This window comes from Ciona intestinalis, unplaced genomic scaffold (genome assembly GCF_000224145.3).
Source record: "Ciona intestinalis unplaced genomic scaffold, KH HT000055.2, whole genome shotgun sequence".
NCBI classification, from domain to species: Eukaryota; Metazoa; Chordata; class Ascidiacea; order Phlebobranchia; family Cionidae; genus Ciona; species Ciona intestinalis.
In genome coordinates this window covers 19,254-46,757 of record NW_004190377.2, presented here as the reverse complement: position 1 = coordinate 46,757, position 27,504 = coordinate 19,254, and the positions used below count along the sequence as shown (strand labels likewise).

General features: G+C 32.2%; 1 protein-coding gene across 5 annotated transcripts in view; it reads left to right on the top strand.

Moving 5' to 3' along the window:
• The first annotated feature begins 3,914 nt into the window (after positions 1-3,914).
• Positions 3,915-27,504, top strand: part of LOC100180994 (protein unc-79 homolog) — a 41,712-nt gene continuing 18,122 nt past the window's right edge. For 4 of the 5 annotated variants that reach the window (XM_026838108.1, XM_018815271.2, XM_026838107.1 and 1 more), the window contains exons 1-28: positions 3,915-4,102; positions 4,572-4,692; positions 5,113-5,300; positions 5,676-5,861; positions 6,198-6,343; positions 6,458-6,581; positions 7,343-7,488; positions 8,112-8,195; positions 10,108-10,373; positions 10,566-10,702; positions 11,054-11,169; positions 12,078-12,144; positions 12,593-12,630; positions 13,253-13,356; positions 13,890-13,970; positions 14,307-14,402; positions 16,139-16,262; positions 18,736-18,837; positions 19,159-19,198; positions 19,379-19,457; positions 19,855-19,985; positions 22,288-22,436; positions 22,630-22,768; positions 23,388-23,473; positions 24,161-24,271; positions 24,632-24,780; positions 25,220-25,407; positions 27,139-27,320. In XM_026838108.1, the coding sequence (XP_026693909.1) occupies positions 4,081-4,102; positions 4,572-4,692; positions 5,113-5,300; positions 5,676-5,861; positions 6,198-6,343; positions 6,458-6,581; positions 7,343-7,488; positions 8,112-8,195; positions 10,108-10,373; positions 10,566-10,702; positions 11,054-11,169; positions 12,078-12,144; positions 12,593-12,630; positions 13,253-13,356; positions 13,890-13,970; positions 14,307-14,402; positions 16,139-16,262; positions 18,736-18,837; positions 19,159-19,198; positions 19,379-19,457; positions 19,855-19,985; positions 22,288-22,436; positions 22,630-22,768; positions 23,388-23,473; positions 24,161-24,271; positions 24,632-24,780; positions 25,220-25,407; positions 27,139-27,320 (3,402 nt within the window). In that variant the 5' untranslated portion in view covers positions 3,915-4,080. The remainder of the gene's footprint in view (positions 4,103-4,571; positions 4,693-5,112; positions 5,301-5,675; positions 5,862-6,197; positions 6,344-6,457; positions 6,582-7,342; positions 7,489-8,111; positions 8,196-10,107; positions 10,374-10,565; positions 10,703-11,053; positions 11,170-12,077; positions 12,145-12,592; positions 12,631-13,252; positions 13,357-13,889; positions 13,971-14,306; positions 14,403-16,138; positions 16,263-18,735; positions 18,838-19,158; positions 19,199-19,378; positions 19,458-19,854; positions 19,986-22,287; positions 22,437-22,629; positions 22,769-23,387; positions 23,474-24,160; positions 24,272-24,631; positions 24,781-25,219; positions 25,408-27,138; positions 27,321-27,504) is intronic. The other variant, XM_026838109.1, reaches the window with a different exon arrangement.

Genomic DNA, 27,504 nt, shown 5'->3' with positions numbered 1-27,504 from the left:
TCTTTTTTTCTATTCACGTGACCGCCAACTCCGTCCCCATTTCGCTTGGTCTCCATTGTAAAAGATAGGCGCATGGTAGTTTTAGGAGGGTTTAGCTGTTTATTTTAAAAACTACACCAACTATTCAAGTTTATTAGGCCAGTTTAGTTATTTAGTAGGTTAACGCTTACAGTTTACCACTTTTTAGGAAATTAAATTATTTAATAATTTTAATTAAAAACCTTTAAGTAAACGGTTTGTTAAAAATATTTGTATATTAGAAAATAGTTGTTTGACCCTATAACTTTAAATCAAGTCAAAAAGTAAAGAAAAACTACATAAAACGCCGTCGAATCCATTGACTACAATAGTAAACGGGAACGACCCGCAAAAAAGAGAGAATATATCGTGCTCTCTCCTTTGTCGACATTGGATATGCGCGTTCTATTCTTTTTTATTTCTGTGATCGGAACGAACATATCACGACAAAAAAATCTGGGGGAAAATATTACTTCATTTATTTTAATTTTTTTGATGGGAACAACATGTTATAGTGACCTACATAGATGTATGCGTGAGTTATATTTTTTGCGAAAAAAATCGAAAAAATTAATATTTATATGATTCAAGTTATGATCATACTTATTTTTATATATTTAATACCTATTCCCGCACCCTTCTAAGGAAAATAATAATTCATATTTCTGGTATTACGTAGCGCTATAACATATTCAAAGGGATTGGGAAGAATTCCATAAATATACATTTATGACAAATACTAATATTCTTAATTAAAAAAATGAAACTAGTTATTTTTTTGATGGAATAACATGTTAGTATGATTCGGGTTACGACCCTTATATTTGTTTGTATTCTAAACCCACCCTCCCAATATTTTGAAGAAGAATAATATTTTGTTTAGGTATTACGTAACGCTATAAGATATCCGAAGCTGGATCGGAAGGAAATTTTATTAATATGTTTTTTGGACGATGTTAATATCCAAAATTAATATTTTTTATTTTTTTTTTTAATTTGACTAGTTGGTAGTGTCCAATTTAGGTTAATGGCACTGGTGAAAAGTATCAAAAATTGCCGCCATAATATCTGTATTCTAGGATCAACTTGGTACCTTGGTTCATCAGCACTTGTAAATTATAAGTAAAAAGTGCTTATTCAACTAGCATGAAATAAGTTTGTTAATAGTATTTACTTTTTCTAGGCTAACAAATAACTTATGGTACAATGGGAAGATGGGACACTTAAGCACATATTGCCAAATATTTCAAAAATCAAAATGGATGACGATTTTTAGGTAATACCACGAATTAGTACTAGCATTCCTTTATTAATTGACACCAATTAAATAAAATATAATAAAACACACGAGGAGTTATTTAGCGATCCGCACAACAGGTGAAATTTTAAAAATTCGAAAACACACAGGATAAGATGGGACAGTTTAAAATCATTGTTAATTTTGATTAATAAGTGTATTTATAAATAGGAATGTACGTAAGTAACACGAAATAATACTGTACGCTTTGAAAATTAAGTCTAAACATTCCTTTTCTTGCCCTACTGCTATAGTTTTCAACATGTTTCCTATACATTCTATTATTGCATAACAATTGGTATTGTTTGAACGACAATGGGAAATGTTCGGACTTTAATGGATAAATATTGTATCCTACAAATGTATATGAACTTGTAATAACCGAAAATTGATAATAACTGTTAATAAAGTTTTTATTTTTGCTACAAATTGGATATTACTACTCTGTATTTGGCACAAGACAGCACTTCTCATTAATTTTCACCAGCAAGTGCAAATGACCAAATTTCGAATATATTTTCGAAACATTATCTTTTTATTATATCAGTATCTTATAGTTGAAAAACCCCTGAGGTATAAATTATTAAATTAAAAGCAAACCATTCAAAGTTTGGCAATGAAAACATACAAAACTATAATGTGGGGGGAGATGGGACTCTAAATTGATATATATTTACATTAGCAGCATTCTGCAACTTGTAGTTAACTGTAGGGGGTGCGGTAATGTAAGGTTCAACGGTCGCGCCCATCTCAACGCATCGTGGCGGGGGGTGCAGTAGAACCGTTCGCATCAGGGTCAGGACAAACGTGGGGACAGCAAGAGTGTAAGAAAGCTCCTACTGCCCTCCAAACACAGAAAATAGGAGGGCTTTTATAGCATGAAACACATGTGCGAAAGCAGTAACAGGAAAGAACGTTTTACACTGAAAAGTGACGTCTGTTCGCCGAACGGACGGACTGGGGCAGATCGTTTTCTGCCTTGTTGGAAACACGCAAGATGTGTCGCTTAATCATAAACACAGTTACGCCAGATGTAATAGTGTAATAGCAACACGACTGATGTAATAGCAACACGACTGTTTATTATTCGATATTTATGCATTAAGTTAATTTGGAAAACTATATAATATATATCTGTGCTCGAAACACGCTCAATTGCTACATAACCTACCGAATTTAACAGGCTGTGCTAGTTTCTTTGCCATCATGTAAACTTCATATATATAACGTTAAACCGATATTTTTTGTTGTATTCCCTCAAATTAAAGCCATATTGACCCCTGCCTATTTTCTTCATGCTTATATCTCAGTGTTTTTTTACAAAACTAAAACTAGTTTTATGAAACAAAATCAAACTGTACGAAATATCCAAGGTTGTTTTATGAAGCTATGAAACTAGTTTGGTTGTTCGCACACGCAAACTAAAAAGATTCTTCGACTTTACTATGATTTAGCGAGCATTAAAAAATAGCACCTTACTATTTCGCAATTTTTTACCTGTTCAAAGTAGGCTGTTTCTATTTTACATATTTTTTTTAATATTTAAAAACAGTAGTTAGCTTTGACGAGCGTTTTATAAAGTCGTGATAATACTGTCGAATAATTCTGTAACCTTATTTTCCTGATTATCATTAAATGGGGGTCCGTAAAAAGAAAATTAAAAAAAGTCTCGTCTGACAAAGTGTCCCATCATCCCCTACCCTACTATATATTTACATTAGCAGTATTCTGCAACTTGTAGTTAACCTACCGAATTTAACAGGCTGTGCTAGTTTCTTTGCCATGTACACTTCATATATATAACGTTAAACCGATATTTTTTTGTTGGTTTTATCTTAAATTAAAGTCATATTGACCCCTGCCTATTTTCTTCATGCTTATATCTCAGTGTTTTTTTACAAAACTAAAACTAGTTTTATGAAACAAAATCAAACTGTACGAAATATTCAAGGTTGTTTTATGAAGCTATGAAACTAGTGTAATTGTTCGCACACACAAATTAAAAATTTCATCGGCTTTACTATGATTTAGCGAGCATTAAAAAATAGCACCTTATCATTTCGCATTTTTTACCTGTTCAAAGTATACTGTTTCTATTTTATCCTACATAATTCTTCAATATTTAAAAACTGAGTGCTACAGTAATCAGCTTTGACGGGCGTTTTATAAAGTCGTGATAATACTGTCGAACAATTCTGTAACCTTATTTTCCTGATTATCATTAAATGGGGGTCCGTAAAGGAAAATTAAAAAAAAAGTCTCGTCTGACAAAGTGTCCCATCTTCCCCCACCCTACTATATATATTTGGATCGTGTTTTAAACAATTTAAATGTTCTTTGTTTGTTATTAAATTGTACGAGAAAACAAAAGAAAAATGTGTCCCATTTTCCCCCACCCGCTATTAACAAAAAACATCTAATAAACTTTTGCTAAAAATGCAGAAGTACCACAAAACAAACTTCGTACATCCAAAATCAAAGTACTGCGTACATAATTTATTTTTAATAATAACCTCAGCTGTGATCTGGTGTCCGATTAGTCATATTTTCGTAAAACTGACTTTGTTTAAATCCGAGTGGCATGCGCTTTCGTCGATTGCAGCGTTTTACCATTATCGATTTAAGGTTTCAAAAATCGATTTTTTTGGTTATCACAGCAGCCCTCGGTAGATTTGCGTCTTGTGTGTCCAGCAACTGTATAGTGTTTAAATTATAAAAGTAGTGTGGTTTACAGTGTAGTTGTGGTTTACCGCATAGTGAAAACAATGTCGACAAGAGAAGAATACTGTAAGTGTGTTTTTTTGGTGTTTTTTTCTACTTTTCTACTTTTACTTTAAATGTTACTTTATTTAAATATAACAAAATTTGCGATTTTATTCTTGTATTCTCTGATATTAATTACATTTTTGCGCATGCAAAATCAATAAAACTTTCCTTTTCTATCCGATATTAATTTTGCTTACAAAGGATGCACGAATTGGAAAACTTATTATTTTATTCTTTTCAGTTCGTTATAAAACCATAATGTTTGTGCACAATTAAATTTATTAAAAAAGCTTGTTAAGCCACAAAAATTAAGTCATATTAATGATCCGATTTCAGTTACAGTGATTACTGTTCCACTGTTTACACAACTTTGATTAGTGTATTGCCTATGTCGCATGTGTAAATATTTTGTTTTCAATTAGCAAAATTTTTAATTTCAATAAAAAAAGATAAAACATATTTTTCTTGTATTTTACTTTGTTTATTTCAGTTTCAAAGAAGTTGGTATACTTGCAAGACTGCTACAGTAGATTACAATGGAGTTCAGGCAATGCACCAACGGTGTCCGACATATCAGCTGCTATTAAGTATTTCAATAAAGCGTTGCTTAGGTAGGTCTTTAATAAGTGGTTCAAAACTTTGAACATGACTAAAGCACTATGTAGTATATTTTTACATAATGACCGTTGTAATAATATTGGATTTGTATCATGTTTCCCGGAGCTCTAACCTCTAACCCATTGGTCACTTGGATTTTGTAAATTAACATTTATACAAGAAAACAAAAAATAATCAGCCCTAAAGGTACATACTAGCTTTGTAACTTTAGTGTGACATGGAATGTATAAATTAAAACATTAACTGTTTGTTGTTTTGCCACTAGGGATGTGCTGAAGTTGTAAAAGCTGAGGTGCACTGAGTGCTTCATATAAAATGCTTAAAAAGGGTGACGCTTGGTCACAGATTGGGTTTAGACTCGGCACATTCCTAGTCAGCACATGAAAAAACATTTTATCCCTTTCTTCTTGCAGTATAATGAAGGAAGTCACAGAAAACCAGAAAGATTTAATTAGTGTCACCAACACAACTTATTCCATCAGTTCGTATATTTGCTTTAACAAAGTGAATTACACTTATCCGTGTTTGGATTACTTTACCTTCTTTAATACTGTTGTCTCAATGATGGGAAAACTTCCTTATCTGCATTCTGGCCATGAAGGTTATTACACATGAAAAAAAATATAAATGCGTAACTACTGCAGTGGTTAACAAAACCTTTTGATTGATATTGTAAAATAAGAGACAAGGCCAAAGCCTTATTATCCCTAATGCAAAGTATGAGTGCAGCTACTTTCACACAAAATATTCAAACAATTAGGTAAAACCCACTACGTGTTTCTTAACTGTATGTTTTATTCCAAGATGTTTTAGTGAAAGACAATCTAATTAAATTTTTTGATTACTTTAGCGCCTCTTACTTTTATTTTTATTCTTATTGCTTTAATTGATATGGTCTTTATTATTGTGATGAGTGAGATAATTTTTATCTCTAGTTTTAATTTATGTCTATATAAATAATTTACTTTGTTATTAGATATGTCTGTAATGTTGATGGAAGGTATATGTCTTGTTACAATGTTTTTGGAAGAAAAGGCAAGGGCCACTGTTCCACTGACTGTTGCAGGTTTAATCACCGAGCTATGTTGGAGCACTACTTACATCTTAATACAAGAGTATATTGTAAAGACGCTCTGTAATTCTATTCTACCCTGCTGCTTGGGTAAGGTTATTTCAAATACATATATAATTAATAATTGTATATTAAATGGTCTTTTTTGCTGTTTTTGAATAATTCCAGCTGCTTAACACAATGGTTAGGGTGATCACCTCAATAAATCTATTTAATGTTTGCTGCCATCATTTGGGGTGTGCGAATTATTGGGTAAGACACTGAATGCTTTGTCGGAATGTTAATCCAAACAATAAAAGACAGACAAAAAACAAACTTGTAACTTCTAAATGGGCACTAGGTCTATAAAATGTATCACTTATAGTTACCTCGTCATGCAAGGATAGCTCATGGTATTTAAAAAAAAACTTTGTTGTTAACTTACAGGGTTGATGACAGACAATAAAAATTTAAAAAGTTGTTTTGATACGTTACCTGCTGTTATATCTGTCGTGTTAGATGGTGTACAAAATGTATCGCTTCATTTTCGTGTTATTGAAACAATCATGTTGTTCAAGCAAGATGTTTGGTTGGTGAGTTGCCATTTCTTTTTAATGGTGAGATGCCAACGAATTTTTTTATTTACCAGACATTATTATATTTTTAATAATGTTACTTACTGGTAGAATTACTGTTGCCTAACACAGGACTTGATGTCTGTGATATCCTATGGTGGAGGCAAAGGAAAGGCTTATGCAGTTCAACTTCTATTCCACTACTGGCCATTTCTACATTCTGCACCTACGGAACACACTACACCTTCTCAATATTGTAGGTTATCGCAAATATGTACTTTTGTATTATATACAGCAGTTTCAACTTACTTGTTAATTCGCACTTCTTGTGAGACTCAACGTGAATAACAGGGGTAGACCTGTCGTACTCTGTCTAAATAGCCTAACTCACAAGCTCAAGAGCAACTGAAGTTCTGAATTGTTTAATACACGACACTGCACAGCAGTCAGCAACAATGGCACGATACCTCGGCAAATGGTATCTTATCTCTTAGAATAACAATTACGAAGTAGAGTTTACGACTATTTCGCAACTCAAACCCGTTCGAATAATACTTGTGACCGAAAGCTATTTCTTTGTGTCACAATTTATAGTGGGATGGGAAACACGGTAAATTAGGACTGTGTGAGTAAGGTATTGAGTTTCTGGGTATTGTAGCGGGACATATCCGAGCTGTGACGCCGACTCTGAAAAATGGGACAATAGGACAGAAGGCCTTAATTAAATGATTAATTGATGACGTAAATAGGACGGGAGCGCTAGAACAATATTAACGATATGTACATTTATAAATGTCAATCTTACATTACTTTTTGCAGTGAAATGTGTTTACCTTTAGTTTAACGGTAGGCCAAAACCAAAACCAATAATTTTTTTTAATAATTACAGTTTAACAGTTCTTCTGTATAAATTGGTCGTTTTTGTTCTGCATATTTTAGCCCATGATACCCAATGTGATGTGACCAATGGTTTGATTACCAATTTATTTTGTAGTTTGGTAACTTGTGTTTTTACAGCATGCAGCATGGTGTCCTGTACGAATCTGCAGTGCAAATCACCACCAAACAACAATGCTGCAACATTATTGATTTTGGATCAATCTTTATCGACTAAGTTTGCGAATTCCCCCCCACCCCTATATTTATGCTATGCTTGCTCACAGGTAAGATTCAAAATATATTTACAAAAATGGGATAACTTGTGGAGAGCTTTTTCACATTTAAATGATAAAATCTGATTTGTATTTGATTTTGTATTTATTGGTTGAGTTTGACACCAATGATCGTCCCATACAAATATAATTTACAAAAATGGTTTTCGCTTACAGATTGGGGAAACTGCTGAATATTAAGAGTATAAATCTGTTGTTAAGAATTAAGATTTAATCTAAAAAATAATTATTGCGAATTTTGCTTTGGACCGTATAACCTATGAAGGCAATTACACAGCTCCTTGTATGTTATGTCTCTTATGAATAATTTATACATAAACCATGCAAACCTCATATGTCTTTCTCCATGTGTGGATAAAATGTATAATATTTATTCATTAATTCTCACATGTTTATTTTCTGTACCAAAGTTTTACAATTATATTCAGTTGACTTGATTAGAGTAATTTAAATCGTAATAAACGCATTTAAGTGTACTTTAACCTACTGCTATTCAATTTTTAGATATACACTGTGTAATCAAATGTCTTTTGCATCACAAGTGTTTGTTTTAATGATTTTGTCTCCATGTGAACTTTAAAATTTAAATTATTTTGGTTTTAATATTGTTGCAGACAATTGGTCACAAATCTGAAGTTTTACCTTCTTTAGAAGTGATGCTTCCAACTGAAAACATAAGCTTTAACTGTGAAAATAAGGTTTGTATTAAATAATATCAGACAAAGTTTTTAGTTGAGACAAGTTGACACACAGTATCCGAAGCCAACATATTTGCTTCATAACGGAACACCGTGTTATAACTCTAGGGTATTACGTATTTTTGGGTAAATGTGTAGTCGTTTCTTTATAACTGGTATTTTATAACTAAGAATTTTTACTATATATCAGTTTTTATGATATGGTTTAACCTTTTGACTGTGTTTTACTTTTAACTAGGTGTCATTTAATATAATTTTGCAAGCAAAACAAAAGAGTTAGACAAAATCTTTGTTTAGGAAGTTTGTGCAGTATAAAATTATTTTCTAATTTTTTATTTTTTATATTATGTTTTTTTTGATAATGTCATCATAAAATTGATTACACAATAAATCTTAGATTACTGAACATTTTAAAAACAGCTAAAAAAATAAAAAAATGTAATGTATTACAATTACAAACTTGATTTGTATGTAAAAACCTTTCTTTTGGTGTATGATTTGTAAAGTTACCTGCATCATAAAGTTAAAAAATGACAAAACGTGTGATATGTCGATTCACAACCACCTACTAATTGCGTGGGAGCAAAATTTATTGAGTTCTATGAGGTTAATAACTGTTGGCTGTTATTACTAAAATAAAATCAAAACACGTTCAATACCCAAAACCATTGTGATCTTATAAAATCATCTTTAAAAATATCTTGAGAGAGTTTGCTGTGTCTTGAGGATGATTCGCTTTATGTTTATTTTAAAAAGGTATCAATAGGAAGGCATGTAAAAACAAAAATACGGCGATACCGGTTTGCATTTATATTTTTCCGGCAGTTTTCCCTGACGCGTGCGTTGTGACGTCAAATGTTTCCGCTCAAAATTTTTAAATCTGTTGACAAATATTTTATTGCTAAAAACGACAAAAAATTGTTTCTTTCTTCAAATCAAACTAAATTTAAGTCCATACAATGAGAAATAACCGAACTACTGACATTTATGTAACTTGTGGTAGGATCGTGCCACCTAGTGCGAATCGCAACCAAAGGGTTAGGGGGCTTTTTCATATTATTTTAAAGGCATCTAGTTTTGGTAGAACTCTATAATACTTGATTTGAACTTTAAAAGAAACAAAAACCAAGACAGAAAATTGGTACTTTTGGTAATTGCTTTTAAAGTGATGTCAAAATTTTATTCACCATTTACAAATAGACTGACAGTCTAACTCAGTCCAAGTGTCAAATTTGTAACAGTCTGGGTTGGCTACATATAAACCTTGTAGTCTGGTATGCACTAACATTATATTAGGGAATTTCTGCATCCAAGTGAAGGTTACACCTTACAATGCATTGTATAACGAATAACATAAAAAAAGATTTAGCCTTGAACTAAATTGATCAATTGAGATACGTTTGAAGTAACAAATAAATAATAAATACAAATACTAATTTGTTAGGCCATTAGGCAGAATGAAATACACCAAAATGCACAATGACATATCAAGCAATTTATTGTCATTAATTCAATGTAAATGGCATCATAATAGCTACTTTATAAAATAAAATGAATCATTGTTAAATGCAGTTTCCTAATTTTCAGACATGAGTGATAACACACCATGGTTAATAACAAAAGACTGTTCATGTGACTAGGTAACCATGGCATGCATAAAACGAATACAAGAAATTATATTGCATCTGTGACTAAGTGACAAAATGATGCATGAATAACATAACGAATAAATGAAAATTTACACACCCATTGTAACAGGCTATTTTTTAGATTCCAAATATAGGTGTTTGTTTTTATTAAGCTTAAAAAACATGGTATGAATTATGACAATTTAAATATAAATATAAGTGATAAAAAGCTTTTGATTAGTATAAAAAATAGTGGATGAATGTACTATTACTTCTATTTACAGCACTGCTTATCAAACGATCCAACTGCCACAGTAATCCTTTGCAGCAGCCAGAAGAAATACTTAAATGCTCATAATGAAAAAGCTGTTAAACACTTTAGTTATACATGGAACCGTTTGGAAAATCGTGCAACCAGATACTGTGATGAATGTTTTTGCAATCTTAGAAATGTTCTTCAGCATCTAAACTTAATAACTCAAGTATCACCAATATGTGTCTGGGAAACAGACTCAACCACCATGCAGACTGTTATAAATGCAATTGAAAGGTGCCGTGACTTGTTTCACTTTATGATAATTTTTTTTATTATCTCTTATTTTAAACTCCTAATATCTAAAATGCAACTTAAACCAACAATTCAAAGCCGCATAGTCTCTATAACCCTCACCCTTAGTAATTGAATTAATTCTTGAGTTTTGTTTATGCCTTTATTGGGTTAAAATACTTTGTATTCCCATAGCCTCCTTATTGAAACTAGTGGCCAAACTTCAGCAAAATATCTTGATGATGATTCAGCAAGTTCAATAAAACTTTCAAAAATTTCCTTCCGAGATTCCAATGCTACAACAACTCAACTACCATTTATTGAAGCTAATTGTAAGTTCTGTATCGGCTATAGATTTATTCTCAAGTATAGTATAACATGTTGACATTGTTATTATTACAGTGGTTTAATCACTTACCTATTAGAGGAATCGGAATGTCCTTTTCAGTAGTAGTTACCTTAGCCCAGTGGTAATAAGTTGTCCAAAGTGAAAAGATCCTGAAAAATAAATGAAATATTCTTTAACTTAAAGCGGCAGCTCAATGTGTAGAATGTGGTGTTCAAAAATACATTTATGTCAAGCGCGGAATGCATACATTCTTATTCATTTATGAAATTTAACAACATTTAATAACTTCACAACATAAAAGCAGACAGGTAGCCCCACTAATACTTTTTATAAGATGTTTATCCCTGTGTTGCTTGCTGTGAAAACATCGGTGGTCAGAATGACTTACTTGGTCAGTTTGGAGTTTGGTTGCTTGTTCTACTCTGTCCACCTAAAGAAAACATCTGTGAGGTAAATGTAAACTAATTTTAGTTCTCTCGCAGTTTAAAGCTGAAGCAGAAATTGAGAGATAGTGGCTAAATGTCACCCACCATAAGCATAACTGTGCCTGGGTTACAACTTGGCTGGTTTTGGTCACTGGATTCTAAGATTATATAAAGAGTTAACATTGAGTTCACAAAACTGAGTCTATTTTTTAAGCTAAAGTTGCTCCAAATCCCTCTCCTAATGTTTTTTCACTATTATATCTGTGCATATTTTAGACCATGTAAATAATATGACCTTCTGAAAAAAGTTTTTATTTTATTTACCGCCGTTATAGTATTGTTGGTTAGCGTGCCTGCCTCTGACCCAGAGGTAATAAGTTCAAGGCTCTTCGCTGCTTTGTGGGTAATTGCCACTTTGTCTAAACAAGCAGTGAGAGTGCATAATGCAGAATTTCAATTGGGTCAAGTGTTGGTTTAACATGTCAAGTTTATGTTGTTACAATGGGTTATTTTAATGGTTTGGATTAATAAAAAGGCAGAAAACCACTCTCCTTAATTAATAACAGTTTTCAAAACCGCTTTATTTATACAAAAGTATTTCTGAAATATCCCCAATAATGAAGCTTTAAAAATAATCACTTAAAGAAGAATACTGTGATTTTATAGCTGTTGTAACATATAAGTTTAGGAATTCCATTGCGTGCTTTGGGTATTAAATTGTCTGGAAAACCCATGGTGGCTTTAAACTGCAGTCGATGCAGTTAGTACAGCTTTTATGAAATACCATTGTTCAAGATAAATTTTGATTTTGGTTGTCTTTAAATTAATGTTTGTGTTGTTTGAAGTTCTGTTGTTTTGTTCTGTTGTTGTTTTGAATAATTTTGTTTGTCACTCTAAACTGCAGTCACTCATTTCAAACTTTTAACTCCACAGAAACTTGCTATGCAACTCATATCAACAATATTATGCTGGTACGGAACAACTTCCTGCTTGAAGGCAGGTGAGAATCTATTACTTTAAAATGTGTTTTTTTTATATTTAAGAATATTCATCTTGCATACAGATTCAGCTTACATACTAAAACAAAATCATTTAAGAAAATTAATGTGCACATATAAAAAGAAATATATACAGTTCTCATAATACTAGTATAAGTTAAAACAAACAATGATGAGTTGGCAATATAGCTGGTCTGAATTAAGTGAATGCAGAAATGCATGGGGTCAAAACATTTGTAGTGTTTCAAGTTTTTGTCACACATTGTTGTCTGTTCATTAGCACTGATCTATATGTAGCATGGGTTCAGTTACAAAGGTTTTAAAATTTGAACTCGATTTGTTTAGTTTGGCAAATTAAAAATTGTGAAGAATATTTCAACTTTTTATTGATTGACAAAATTATAATGTTTAAAAAGCTAATGCATTTATTGAATAATCTAATTTGTTAAGGTGAATTTGGCAGTCGACTGGAAAGTTTAAAACCCAAGGTAAGGCTTGGTGATGTTCCTTATTTTATTTTCATACCCTTTTAGCATGGTAACTATTATAAAGGTAAGTACACGCATAATTACACACAAGAAAAAAGTTAACATGCATTGTGTCATATCTAAGTCATCTGCTGTAGGAGGTTGGTTGTTACTGGCACTATGTGAATAAAATGAAAGATGGTGAAAAATCAGTTTAAAAAACAGCATAATTTTGTTTATTTACCAAGTTTTAGTTGGTATATCACTACAGCGTATCAGGTATTTTAATATGAACAAGATTCAGTAATATTGCGCTAAAATAAGCTGGGTTAATGTTAATGCGCGCATAAAACGCTTCCAATGCAAAATAATGCTGTTAGCAAATTACTAGTGTACCTTTATGGTGAATAAATACAAACAAACTTTTAATTCCTTTATGTAGTAAATGTATACCAAGTTTTGTGTTTTTTGTAGTAACCATTTCCCTTGTAATCTGGTTGTTCTGCATGTTATAACCACTTTACACATTTCTACTAACCATAATTTGACATAATTTTTTAAATAAATGACTTTACTGGATAAAATTATTTATTGTTGTAAATGCCAGTTGGATAAATAGATGATCATTGCTATGTTTATTTAGTATCTTCATCCCTGGTTGGAAAAGATGTGTGAGCTTTACTCTGATGTGGTGGTCGCAATTCTATCCCCAAATCCATCACAGAACTCTCGAGTTAGAGGATACTGGTACAACTTTTTTAGTTCAATGCAAAATGAAAGCCTAGAATACAAAGTTGAAAACTCCTTTTAATTAATATTCTTTAGACCAAGGCTTTTCACTCCTTTTATTAACTAAATTTAAGCAACCGCTTACTTTTTCAATTTAAACTTGTTGTCTTAACTAGCCTCTATTTCACATCTCCATCAGCATACGGGGTCGTAAACCGAAGTGATAAAACAAAAGGTCTGCCGACTCTGCCCTATATACAGAGCATCCAAATAATGTTTTCCAGTTTTAATAATGGCATTTAGAAATTAAACGTCTATAAATACAATACTATAATATATGCAGTACTTTGTGTAAAGTTGTTAAACTTTCTAAGACCCCTAAAGTCAGGAAAGCCCTGCTTTATACCACAATTAAAATATACAGCTGTTGCCCACTACCCACTAACCTTCAACTCATCTAATTTGCTGGCTTTGAATTTTTTAAGCAGGAATTAAGTTTGATTAGTTGTAAACAACTAGCAAACTATACTATAATCTAAATATATTAATAGGGATTCAATTCAACCTTTGTGGAAACATTATGAAGATACTCTAACACTGATAGTATGCTTGTCTTCATATTCTATTATCAGGTACAACTTGAAATATTTTAATATAAGAGTGTAGTGTAGTTCTTTGATATGCTAACAAGAGTATAATAGCCCAAAATGACTGACAGATTTCTTTCATAGTCATTACTAATGCAGCAATATTATTCCCAGCTCCCAGGTATAGTAGCCGTTAGAGATCACTTTTTGAAACTATATTCTCTAGCAATTGACATCCCTAGTTTTTTGCAACGCACTTAAAAGCAACTGCCTTAACCTAGTGATTTTTTATGATCTTTTTAAAATTGTCAGCCATGCTAAAATATCCAAAACACACCTGTGTAAAACCATAAATAATTGATCTTAATCATATTTTTTTAGGTTAGACATGTGGAAACGTTTGATGCCCTTGTGGCTAGCGGCTCTTAATGATAACATTCCCTCTGCTGATTTGATACAGCTCAAACCTGTGTTGACGTAAATAGTGTTGTTTATATTGCTATTTATTGTATTATTTTTACCAGGTATAATATATTATCCAAGAACTGATCGCCTGGTATAAAAATCTACTATTAAACCATCATTTGCCTGTGACAATAATCTATGTACTTTACGCACACTTTTGTTTTTATTAGAAGTTAAGATTAATTAAAATAATTGACTCATTGGTCCGCTAGGTGTAGCGACCACGCTTTTTTAGTCTAAATAAATGTAAATATTTTTTTAACTGTAAGTGTGTTTTAACTACTGTTTTTTGTCTTTAAAATATCTTGGCTACCGTAATCGAATAGACAAACAAAAGTTATTATTATATTAGATTTGTGCTATAAGATCAGTTCTTGGACAATGTTGTTTATTTATGAGCAGTAATACAGGTTTAAAGCCTTTTTATATTGTATTAACCCTATGAATTTATATAGCGCATAATTAAATTTTAGAAAGTTTTGTAAAGAGTTTAGCAAACAATTAACATTTCTAAATGAAGTCATCTGTTCAGAAGTAATTTAAATGATTTTGTTAAAGCAATTAAACCAAAGTGTATTTTTACCTGAATAGTAAGCTAATAATAAATAACTTTGTAATAGTTTATTCTCATCAAATTTAGCGTAATTATGATTTTTGTAAATTGTAAAACTTAAAAGGCAAAACTTACCTGTTTTGTTTCTATAACTTTTACTTCTAATGCTAAAAGGGGCATACCAACGAAAAATGAAAAATTGTATATGTATAGATATTCCCAAATGTAACCTAAAAGTACCATCAAGGGTTGCCAAAACGATACGGCTTCTAAAAAAATCGCGCGAAAAAAAACCTCTGAAGTAAAAAAATTAGGCTGTTTCGACAATGCATGGGATTTCCCATAAGAAAAAAATTCATTTACTTTGATCGTTTCTAGTTTCTAAAATACTAAAGAAAATTCAGATTTTATTTCTGATTTGGTATATGGTATAATAAATGTTTCTTCCTCAAGAATATATAAAAAAAATTGTACAACATAGACTTTATTATGCTTTAGTTTTCGGATTGAACGTAGGTACGTACCAGATTATGCTGACTCAACATATTTTCAAACCTAATTTGAAACGCGAAAATCTGACTCTTTTATAAACAAAATGGTACAGTAGATACTAGTGAGACATAATGAACATTTTAATATAGGAAGTGTTTAAAATTAACTAATAGGAAAAAAGTGCTGAGTTAGCATATTATGTAGCCATGTTCAATCGAAAATTGAAACATAATAAAGTCTATGTTTTACAAATTATTTTTTATATATTCTTGAGGAAGAAACATTTATTACACCAAATCAGAAATAAAGTTTGAATTTTCTTTAATATTTTAGAAACTAAAAACAATTAAAGTTAAGTGATTTTTTTCTAATTCCATGCATTGCGCCACGGCCAATTTTTTTTATTCCAGCGGTTGAATTTTCCGTTTTGAAACTCATTTTTTAAAAGCTGTTTTGTATTTTAAAACTGTGAAGGTAGCTTTAGATCACATTTGTGCGTATCTATCAATACACAAATTTTGATTTTTCGTTGGTATGTCCCTTTAATATTTTTAACATGACTGCAAAATTCTTAAAAAAGAAATGGAATACCCACTCCCAGTTGAACATAGCTGATTTAGTTTTTATCCTACATGCATGCCAAGAGTTGTCTGCCAGTTCATAATTACAATTTATAAGAATTTAAACAAACTGTGTTTTACAGTACATTACTTGATCCTCAACTTTCACCATTATCATTCGATGCAAAAGACATGTTTGGGTTTATATTCAATCGTTTCAATCAACATACATTATTAGCATATGAGGATTCCCTTGAATGGTTACAGGTTAGATGTGATTTCTACATTCTTTCTCCATATTACATTTTAAAACCTAGCTAGTGACAAGCAGAGGAGTATCCAGGAAATAAATTATTAAAAGAAAGGGGTCCACAAGTTTTGTTAAGGAAATATGGGCTTATAAAATGTGATATGCACAACATCGGCGAAAAAATGTTTTCCTGTCTTTGCATTGAAGGAATTCCTACACCCTGTGGAAAAGGGCAGCGGTGGTGCATAGTGGCGTCAATTTTATTAAAAGACGTGAGGGTTGCGACATTACACCATGTTAGCTAAAAGTAGGTATATGTAAAACATCTACAATCACGCATATAACGTGTGGGACATTTAATGGAAATGGTAAGATGTAAGCCTGGCAGTTGATTGCGGTTTAAAACACTTAATAATATGACGTGTAAGATGTAAATATCATCATAAATACCGATACATTGATTATACAGACGCACCGTCACTTGTTACGATATTGGTGCACATCACAATACTGCAAATGACGTAACATTGTTCAACTGACAGGTGCAGCATTGCGCAATATTACTTAATTTTCTGCGTCACAATATTGTTTATAATGCATTCGACTTTAAAACTCGTAATTGTGCAACATAAAATTTGTCGCATCACAATTGAACACGTAACAATATTGTCTTGGTTGAAGGGCACAATGTAGTTTGAAAAAATCATTTTAACAAAACTCGAGGGAACAAACAAAATTAATTAAACATGTTAACATCACACGATCAAAGCTGTGTTCGCCTATCTCCAATCAAAGGAGCATTGCCGCCACAATCTCCTTTCGTTTAACTACCTTAACAGATAAACTTATCAGGGTAAGGTTTGAGAACGAGAGTAATGTTTCACATGTAGGCTAAATAATAAGCGTGTGAATTGCTATTATGTCGTAATGAATCCAAGCTTGAATCCTTACTATTTCGAACAAATATGCTGCTTGGATGAGGAAAATATCATATATAAATATAAAGCAGTGACCAACCCGATTATGTTTTTTTTCCGCCTGTTTAACAGGCAAATTACATTTATTTTACACCCAACTGTTAGGGAAGCAGTTCATAACATGGGCTCGACTTAAAAAAAGATCACGTATTCCTTTACTACCTATACTTTAGTTTTATCCTGGTTCGCATGTTTTAAGTTTAATTCAAATTGCTTTCGGGAGAAATGAAGCATGTGTAGTAGACGTTAGACGACATTTAAAACATAGAAATTGACTAGTAAACATTACATCTCACACAAGAATAGAATTGTACCGTAACAATCGGCGATTTTGGCAAATATTAATGCGGCGATTTTTAAATACACGGAAGTCAAAACGAATCTGGTATACTGAAAAAATAAAGGTTGTCAAAATTGTCGGTTATACATAAAAATAAAAATCCAAAAAATCTACAAAATTGCATACATGGTGACTTGTAAGCGGGCATGAGTACTGCAAGAGCTACAATGTCCCAAGCCAAATGTTTTCATGTGGTGAGCTCAAGCTGGTTCTAATCAAAAGTGTATATTGTAGCCATATTGTACGACTTCCAGGTTGTACGACAACGTTCTGTAAGCATGAGAAGTTAAAGAACTACCAGAGACAAGCATGCCTTACCATCATCACTTGCTTTAGGACAACTCCTACAAGAGCACTAAAGGCATTTCTTAATCTGCCTCACCTGCTTCTTTAATAACCAGTATCTAAAAGATTCTGATCTTGATCTTGTGATTATCTTTCCTCTGCACTTTTATCATAGATTTTAAACTTTAATTGAAGATCTCAGCTATTTCAAGCCACCTAATCCTCCTCACCAAACATATATTAAAATACTGATTTTTAATTGTTGTGCCGTTTTCCATGTGAATGTAAACAGAGAGCGACTGAAGCTGCACGTTTGTTGCTTAACTACTACTCAGCTTACTCTAGTGAACATATGTAGATATGATGGTATCTTGAGGAAAAGCGATATGCTTGAAATTATATGAAAGATTGCCAGTGCTAAGAAACTGATTACCTTTAACATAAGCCTATTCCATTATATCTTTCTTCTGTCAAGGAATGGACTTAAAAATGTTATTACTCCTGCCTCATTTGTAACAAAAAAATGCGACAACATTTCACTATGTTGGTAGATGTCCATATGTGAACATGTAACAGGGGCATCTAACCTTCAAGAAAAGATCTGTAGTAAAAGTCAGGTTGCTTATCTTGGGAGAAACGACAGACTTCAAGATCCCTGTAGTAGCACCCTGGGTGTTGAGGTAATCTGCCCATATCATATAAAAGACACAGCGGTTGAAGTTGAAACAGGATACCGGAGGTTACTTCTACTATCGTCTGCAAACACATTTTGAAGACATGTAGTACTACGGGTCAAACTCAGTATTTCATATTGGTTAGCAACATAACACATACCTTCTTTCTTAAAAATATAAATTTTATATTTTTTATTAAACTACTTACATGCAGGTGCTAACTGAAACTGAAGTCTTTCTTCCTCTTGAAATACTTAGCTCTGTCTTTTGTGACGTGAAGTTGGTTTATGATGTAAACCAATTTTCTGAGTCAGCAGTAAGTAACACATCAGTTACATATATATGTTGTACACAAGATGAATGTATGTTACAGGATAATAATAATATGACGCCCTTGTTTTGGGATATGTTTTATAGTAGGACATCCTAATCGTGTTTTGAACAATTAAAACTACTTTTCTTAGTCAACCAACAACTTTAGTTTGTTGCTTTAATTTGCCAGGATATCAAATATTTGTATTTTATTTTAGAAATTATAATAATAAGGTAATTTTTGACACAAAATGAAGTAATCGATTCAGAAATAGATGTATTTGCATAGCGCAAACAATAATACAAAATACCTCTTACTTTCCAGCATTCCCTGCACGCTCTTAATGTTGATTGTAGTTTTAAAGGTATTTTGTTAATATTTATTATATGTAGATACCTTCTAAACTATATTATTTAGTTGTTTTTTTCTAATACCGACAGTTTTTTTCTGTATAAAATATCACTTTGCTATTCAAAATATCTTGTGAGGCACATGAACTGCACATTTATAATCTTGCATTTTTAGTGTTACTTATGTTTTGTAGAAATGAAGGAAGACATGACAAACATTTGCAAACTTGAATCAATATTTGAATCAATGAACATTGTTTGCAACAATTCATGGTAAATATACCTCTTTGTTCTAAGTACAAAGAGCATAAAAACGTGACATTATTTCTTATGCCACCAATTTAGGCAAATGTTTAAATTTGAGACATCGCAAAATAGTTATAGCTTCGACCCTATATCTTACGCAAAGGATCTTGCCATCACTGTGGGCATGTGTGTCCTATAACAAGACCCTTGTTGCTAATTGTTTGAACACGGTGGTCAACTTGTCACTCCTGAGCTTGTTACCCAGTGCATTTGTAGGCAACCCAATCAAACCAAACAGCAGTGATTCAATCTACTACAGATACATAATTTAAAAAAAAATTCCATCTATAAACTAACAATAACTAAACAAGGCCTTTAAGTAAAGTTCTTGGAACAAAAGAAGTCATTTGTTTACTGTATCCAGCTCTGGTAGAGACTTGAAGGACATGTTTTCTTCATCTGCAACCAATGATGGAAAGAGATCTGGAATGTGGATTTCATTTCCAACGGCAAAAATAGTTAAATCACCATCTTTTGTTAAAAGTCGTAGATCATGTAAGTATAGAAAATCCCTATTTTTCTTAGAATTAACCCTATGAACGTGCCATTCGCCAGTTGGCTAGGTCCTATCAAAAGTTACTAAATAGTCAGTAGTGCCATTATTTTTTATTGTACAGTCAAAAATATGGTCTCAATTAAAAAAAGAAGTAATTTCTGGTTCTTTTCAGAAATAAAATATATGTCAACATGTTTCAAAATTTTAGGGATTTTTATGCCAAGGTTTGTGAATTCATTTTGGCATATTTAGGTGTTAGAGTTTAGTTCTTAGGTTTTTGCCATTTTTGACTTTTTCGCAGGAAGTAAAGGTACAAATAGTTGTGATAGGGGAGTTCCAGCGTACAAGAGCCTGTTTTGGCATTGATTTGGTCTTCGCAAAGCAGATTTGGTCTTAAAAAGTTTATTAGGACAGGTCTGTTGTACAAAATTTATAAAAAGGAAGCCTGGGCTTCATCTTTTCAGTTTTTGGAGGTTCAGTTCTGGTACTTGCTGGTAAGTACTCAAACTGGTATGCTGCACACAGTGCACAGGTACAAAAAAAAATTTCTCTTTCTCAAACTCTGAATATGAGCAATTAAACCTAATTTTGGGTGGCATGAAGAGCACATCTTGCTAAGTTTAACTAGCTCGCAAATGCCGCAAAACCTTGCTAACTCAACATTAGGTAGGATAAGCTGTGTTCTCGCTAACTGATTCTCATTAAGTTCCTCGGCTCCTCGCTAACTAACCAGGATCTGGGACCACTCGCTAAACTTGTTTTTGTTGTAAGAAAGCATTATGGAAGCATATTTTTGCAGTCAGAACCTTATCTAAAAGATCAAAAATAGAAAAGAATCCGTTAGAACTAATAGCTGAATACTGTTTATCAAAGACTGCAATATTGGAACTGTGGATCTTTTGCGTGATGATTTACAGCAAACATTGCAATGCAAAAGGAGTTTTACAGTGGAACTGTTTTACAGAGTGGTAATATCTCTCAAGTTACTCGTCTTGGGAAGTTTTTAAAACTCAACAAAAGGTAACATCAACGTATCCCTAACAGCCGTTAGCCGGGTTTTAAGTCGATTTTTGGACAGTTTAATTTCTAAGCGAGGCCAATTTATTAAATGCTTGAAACTCCACAGAATATTTCCTACACAAAGCAACAACTTTATGCTGTTGGGCAGTTTCCTGATGAGATAGAAGAAATTGACAGTACACACATACCAATAATAGCGTCAGGAAAGAATGAACATCTGTACATCAATCAAAAAGCTCTCATTCCATAAACATTCAAATAAGTTTAAATTGACTTCTTAGCTAAAACATATTGTCTTAAAGGCAGTTTGTGATAGGAACATGTTGTGACTTCATGTTGTTTGCAAGTTTAACGAGCGAGGAACTTCTCTTCATGCCATCTCTGATGAATCTGAACATTATTTGCAATCATTTGCGGTAGAATTTAATGGTGATTTCTACAAAAGTATTTTTTTGAAATTGCCTTTCCTATTGATACCTTACTTTTTTAAATAAACATAAAGCCGATCATTCTCAAGACACACTGTTGGTTTTATTGTAAATAATAAGAGTCCATAAGTTACAAACCTCACTGAACTCAATAAATTTTGGTCATACAGCAATTAGTATGTGTTTTAGAAATGACATATTGAAGGTTTTTGTCTTTTTTTTTCTTTATGATACAGGTAATTTTACAAATCATACATCAAAAAAAGTTTGTACATAAATAAGTATAAATTTGAAGAAAATTTCATACTGCACAAACTTCCACAAAAAAGTTTTGGTCCAGCTGCTATGATTTGCTTGCAAAATCCAATTAAGTTAGACCTGGTCATAAAGTAAAAAAATTACAAAAAACAATCTCGCGCTCGAATGGTTAAAGTAAACTTCTGCGTTTATCTAGCTGCATCAGATGGCAAAATGATTAGCCTGCCTGCCTTTTATCCTGAGATAATGGATTCAGGGCTCGACGTTCTTACTATTGTGGGCGTATGTGTCCTTGAACAGGACACTTATCGGCAATTACACCAGTGGTCACTAACGGGTTCTCCAAATTATCAGTCATACATAAAAGAATATAAAAAAAAACTCCCAAAACTAATCACCGACAAAGTAAAAGTAACATACTTGGTAACTTGTAAGCTGGCACGAGGTGTGTGAAACAGAACACCAGTGTTATAACAACTGTTGTCAAAGATAGAGCATGTTACATTCATTCAGTTGTTTGGCTCAAAGTTAAAAAAAACGTCTTAGTTGGTTTTGTTTTAAACATGATCTAAGGAAACTAAATTTACAAATTCAGCAAGCAGATGTCAACGTTTTACGAGACTTGACTTGGATATAAAAACACAAGAAGCAAATTCAGTATTGTCATCCACAAATGACAAAATGTTAAATTTTACTCACACCTTAATTTGTTACGTGGATATGCTGGATGTAGTTTACCAACAGGTAAGTTAATGTTGTGTTAATAAATTAATTCAACTGTCTAACGGTAGCATTTATTTTAGTAAAGGTAATAGTTGTATGCGACAGAATCTCTTGTTAACACCAACAAACGTAACAAATTAATCCTACTAATATAGACCAACTTTTTAAACGTATAAATACAATGCATATAACATTTAAACAATTTTTTTTTTAGATTCAGCTTCAAGAATATGCAAGCCATGAAACTTTTAAAACAAACAATCCTTCTTTATATGAAAGTTTGTTATTATTATTATCAAAGCTGGTTTTTCATACACTTGAAGGAAAAGTTTCGCTTAAGCCCCCATATTCACGTATGTAATAATAATAAGTACATTTTAATGAATAGAGATAATAAATAGATTTACATGGATTAATAATTTTTATCGATGGCCTATAAAGCGATTTTAATTTTGTTTTCTTATTTCTTCAAATTAACAACATAACATTACCTTAGTATTTTATTTTTATTTCTTTCAATAACATATAACCAACACTAATTTATAAAATAGTGTTAGTATAACTATCCAAATATAAGTAATGGTTAATGGTAAAACAATTGGTTTTGTTTTCCATTGTCCTTGCATCTGTGACATCATATTGGCCGCCATTTAGAATCACAAGGCATGGTAATTAATCATCGCTTGATGCTGTTTTTCGTCTGTATTAAGATTTTTAAATAATAACGCATTTAAAAACACTAATTTACTCCACATAAACTTCTCAGATTTCATTCCATAAAACAAGATTTACATAAGAAATTTTTATTTAAATGTTAAAACAACTGCTACACGTTTTTCCTAGCTCTGTATTGCTAACAAGCATCAAATAAACACCCGTTAACTATGCATTAAAAAAAAATGTTTTTTTTAAAAAAGAAAATATTTTTATGGCAATTTGGTGCCTAAACTAAAAAAATCAAATCATTTTTAGAAACCTTAATTGATGCAATGTCCGAATTATTTCAATTGTTCTTTCTACTCCTGAGTTATATTCTACCAGAGGAAGAAAGTGATTGGGTTTGTTTTAAGTATCTTTTTATATTTCACAAACAAAGTTTCCTACAGTGTGTTTAAGAAAAATATTTTATTTGAGAGAATTTCAAATGACCAATGAAAGTTAGTTATATAAAGCAGACAATTCCACATTTTTAGCCCCAACTATAAAAAAGGAACTTTTGTACTGACGGCCAAACAAAAACATTAAAAAACAGCTTTGCTTGCATATGCTAAATCAAATATAAAATTCACGTGCATCATGCAATTCAGGTTTTAGAACATTAAAACTTGTGATAGTTTTTTACGTTGAATTGTTCGTCATAATTTGTATCTTGCAAGTTATAAATTTATAACTTCATAGAAGGCTAACCTCGCATATTTTGTAATACCATTCTTACGCCACAAAACACACTGAAAACAACTAGATGCATTTTTTTCTAATGAAAATGCTACCACCACTCATTATGAATATTTTAATATAAAAAGTGTTAAAAAATAAGTAATAGGAGAAAAGGTGCTGAGTCAGCATAGTCTGGTATGTCGCTGTTCACTCGAAAAACTGAAACATTTTAAAGTTCATGTTTTACATTTTTTTATACATTTACAAAAGAGTGGCATTTATTATAACAAATCCAAAATTTATTTTGAATTTCCTTCAGTAGTTTTTGTTGGAACCTCACCTTATGTTTTTTACTTTTCCATCATCAGCCCAGTAAGCCTATAGAAGATCAATTAAAGCCGACCAAAATTTCTGAACTTGGTGTCGATTCATTTGATCGTTTTTCAATTTCTGTGAAACTGCTTTATGGGATGATCAAGGTGATCTAGAGTTATAAATCGAAGAAGAGTAACATTTGTTACCAAATGCTTAGACAGTCTGTTTTAACTATGTGAATGACACACTGTTTACCATGGAATGGGATTAGGTGTTTCCTTAAATTTTGTAATCCTAAAGATTTATAAAAAAGTTGATTTGTTTTGTTCAACCTTGTAAAGTAGGAGTTCATTTTTTTATGTGTAAATTAGAATACTTTTCAATGTACTAAACCATATGGCAGTTCCCCGATTCTAAGATTGGAATACCTAATACAAATGTATGACTCTAATAAATGTAGTCCATATTTTAACCAGAGCTGTCTTTAAACAAGTGATCATCATTATTACAATAATTTTGTTTAGGTTTTAAATGAACCAACAGATCCAAACACAACCTACCATCTTATAAGGTGTATTTCAGTTTTATGTTTGAAAGCTAATTTATTGGTAAATATATCGGAGATTGAAGATGATGTGATGAGAGAATTTGAATACAGGCTCTTCTTTCCAAGGTAAGTAGTTTTGCAAAGCTACCAGCACTGTAGCACATTACTTCAAAGCTTGTTTGTGTCTGTATGTGTTTTTGGGCAAGCACCAAATGGTAATTGGCTAATTGCTTTATGCAAGTGGTCACTAATGGGCAATCATCATATTTGGCAGTCGTACAGAAAATCTTTTCCCATAAAATGAAATACATTGTAAGTTGTAACTTATAAGCAATTATGGGATGTGTGAAACGACTACAAATGGTGCAGGTAAGGCACCTTTGTTAAGGTTTAACCTCTGTCCTTTATATAACCTCGTATGGTAGGGCTAACTCAGGTGATCTATTCCATACACAGAACCAACACAGAGGATTGAACCTGCGTTATAACTCTGAACTGCTTCATCATGTGAAGATAAATAAATGAAGTTTAACATTTCTAGCACTTATGCTTATATTTTGTGCAGTATATGGAAATATGTCGACCTGGGACACACAGATACAACCAAACTACTTGTCCCAGTTCTACTGAGAGCCTCTGTCCATTTAAAACTTGGTCTCTTATCACTGCTTGAATTACTTGACGTATCATATGTTCAAACTGAAGCAGCTCAGCATGTGGATGGGTTACCATGGGTGCCACAATTTACTACAAGTAAAGTTTTCTTTGTCTTATTTCTTGTTTGGGTATTTGGTTGACAACGGGTGTCCCATATCGATGATCAGATAAAGACTGGTTCATTTTTTATCTGTGGGGAAGGCACCTAGAGGTAATTTGTTGGTTTGTAGACCATTAGTGGGTTGTCCAAATTAACCATCACCCAAAAATGTCTTCAGTTGTCTGGTTTATTGACATCTTGTCATCTTTACAGTTAAAAACTAACTGCTTTATTTAGGGCCGTGGATTTTTGCATTTTTTGTTAAACCGTTCAGTTTTAACCAGTTAACACAGGTGTAATCCTAATAAAAGCGTCTTGTTTATTGCTTTTCGTTTGCAAGTTTAAAGGCAAATTTACGATGTACGTGTAGACTATGCATGGCATACACACGCAAACGTCCTTAATGTCAAAGTAATGATTTCTTATTTGTATTTATTCCTTTGGGCGCAAGATGGTTTTTCGTACTTTTGGTTTTTCGTGCTCCCTGATGCGTTGATTTTGCAAGCAAATCATAGCAGCTAGATCAAAACTTTTGTTAGGAAGTTTGTGCAGTATGAAATTATCTTCAAATTCATATTTTTATTTTTTGATGACGTCATAATAAAATTTAGGCTGTTGAATATTTCAAAAAAGAAGAAAAATATTAAAATATAATGTATTACAAACTTCATCAGTATATAAATACCTCCTTTTAGATGTATGATTTGTAAAGTTACCTGCATCATATAGGGAAAAAAATACAAAAAACCTTCAATATGTCGATTCTAAACCACGTACTAATGGCTGTGGGACCAAAATTTATTGAGTTTAGTAAGGTTTTTTCCACGCCAAAACATGCTTTTGTTTACCGAGATTCCCCTATCACAACAATTTCCATGTTTATTTCGCACGAAAAGGGCAAAGACGTCCAAAAACGGGGCACTGAACTCTAAGCAACACTTAAATATGCCAAAATATGTTCACAAACTTTAGTAAAAAAATGTTTAAAATTTTCAAATACAGTGACATACAATTGTTTGATAAAAATGGCAGGAAATTGCTTCTTCTTTTAAATGAGAACAAATTTTGGGCTGTACGATAAGAAATAAGCGAACTGCTGACTACTAAGTAACTTGTGGTAGGAAATGGCCAACGGGCGACGGTTGCGGTCTAAGGGTTAAACCTGTTTTTAAGCACTTGCCAGCTAAATAATGAACATGTGAATTGCTATTATGTCTTAATTAATTGACAGGGTGAACAATCGCTATTATGATGCAATAAATCCACGTGTGAATGCCTGCTATTTGGTAATAAACATGCTGCTTGAGTGAATCATTTAAGTTGTTTATTTTGTCATAATGTTGCAAAACTAGTTACCCTGTGGTAACGAGATTGACAACGTAATCGCAGTTGTAGGGCACGATCAGAGCCACAGCGTTGCTACGTTCTTTGTCTTGTTGTGAAGCGCCAATTAAGAACGCGAACGTGGGGCTTTCATGTGAATAAGACAGATATTGATATACGTTCATGTCTTATGACGTCATAATTCGGTAAAGTTTTCGTTAGTGGTTAACCGAAAAATGGTTCATTACAATTAAAAAATATTAACTTTAAAATTTCAAGTAAAATCGTGTCCATCTTAAGATTGCCAGAACTCTTTGTGTTAATAAAATTAGAAATTTTATGATTTCACTTCAATCGATAGTTGAAACTCCATGAAGAACAACCCTGTTATTTTCTTGTTGCAGTTAATCGGATACAAGCTATATTGATGTGCATTGATGACGTCATCATTAATCTACGTTCATCAATTACATACATTGTGACATACTCAATTATTTTGTTGTTCTCGGCTTTTGATGAGACAAACACAGCTGTAAGCGTGAAAGCAAAGATGGTGTTTGAAACATTGAGTGTTGCATCTCTACAGGTATTGTAAACCTTCAATACAGTTACATACATGTAATAATTGTAGTGGTCTGTAACTGGATGATAACTGGCACAGACCTCAGAAAAGTATCTTTATTTATTTAAAATCATTGGCCACTAAAAGTTTTACAACCGGCTGTCACAATGGTAGCAAGATCATTGTTTAACTGGCACCCAACTATTCT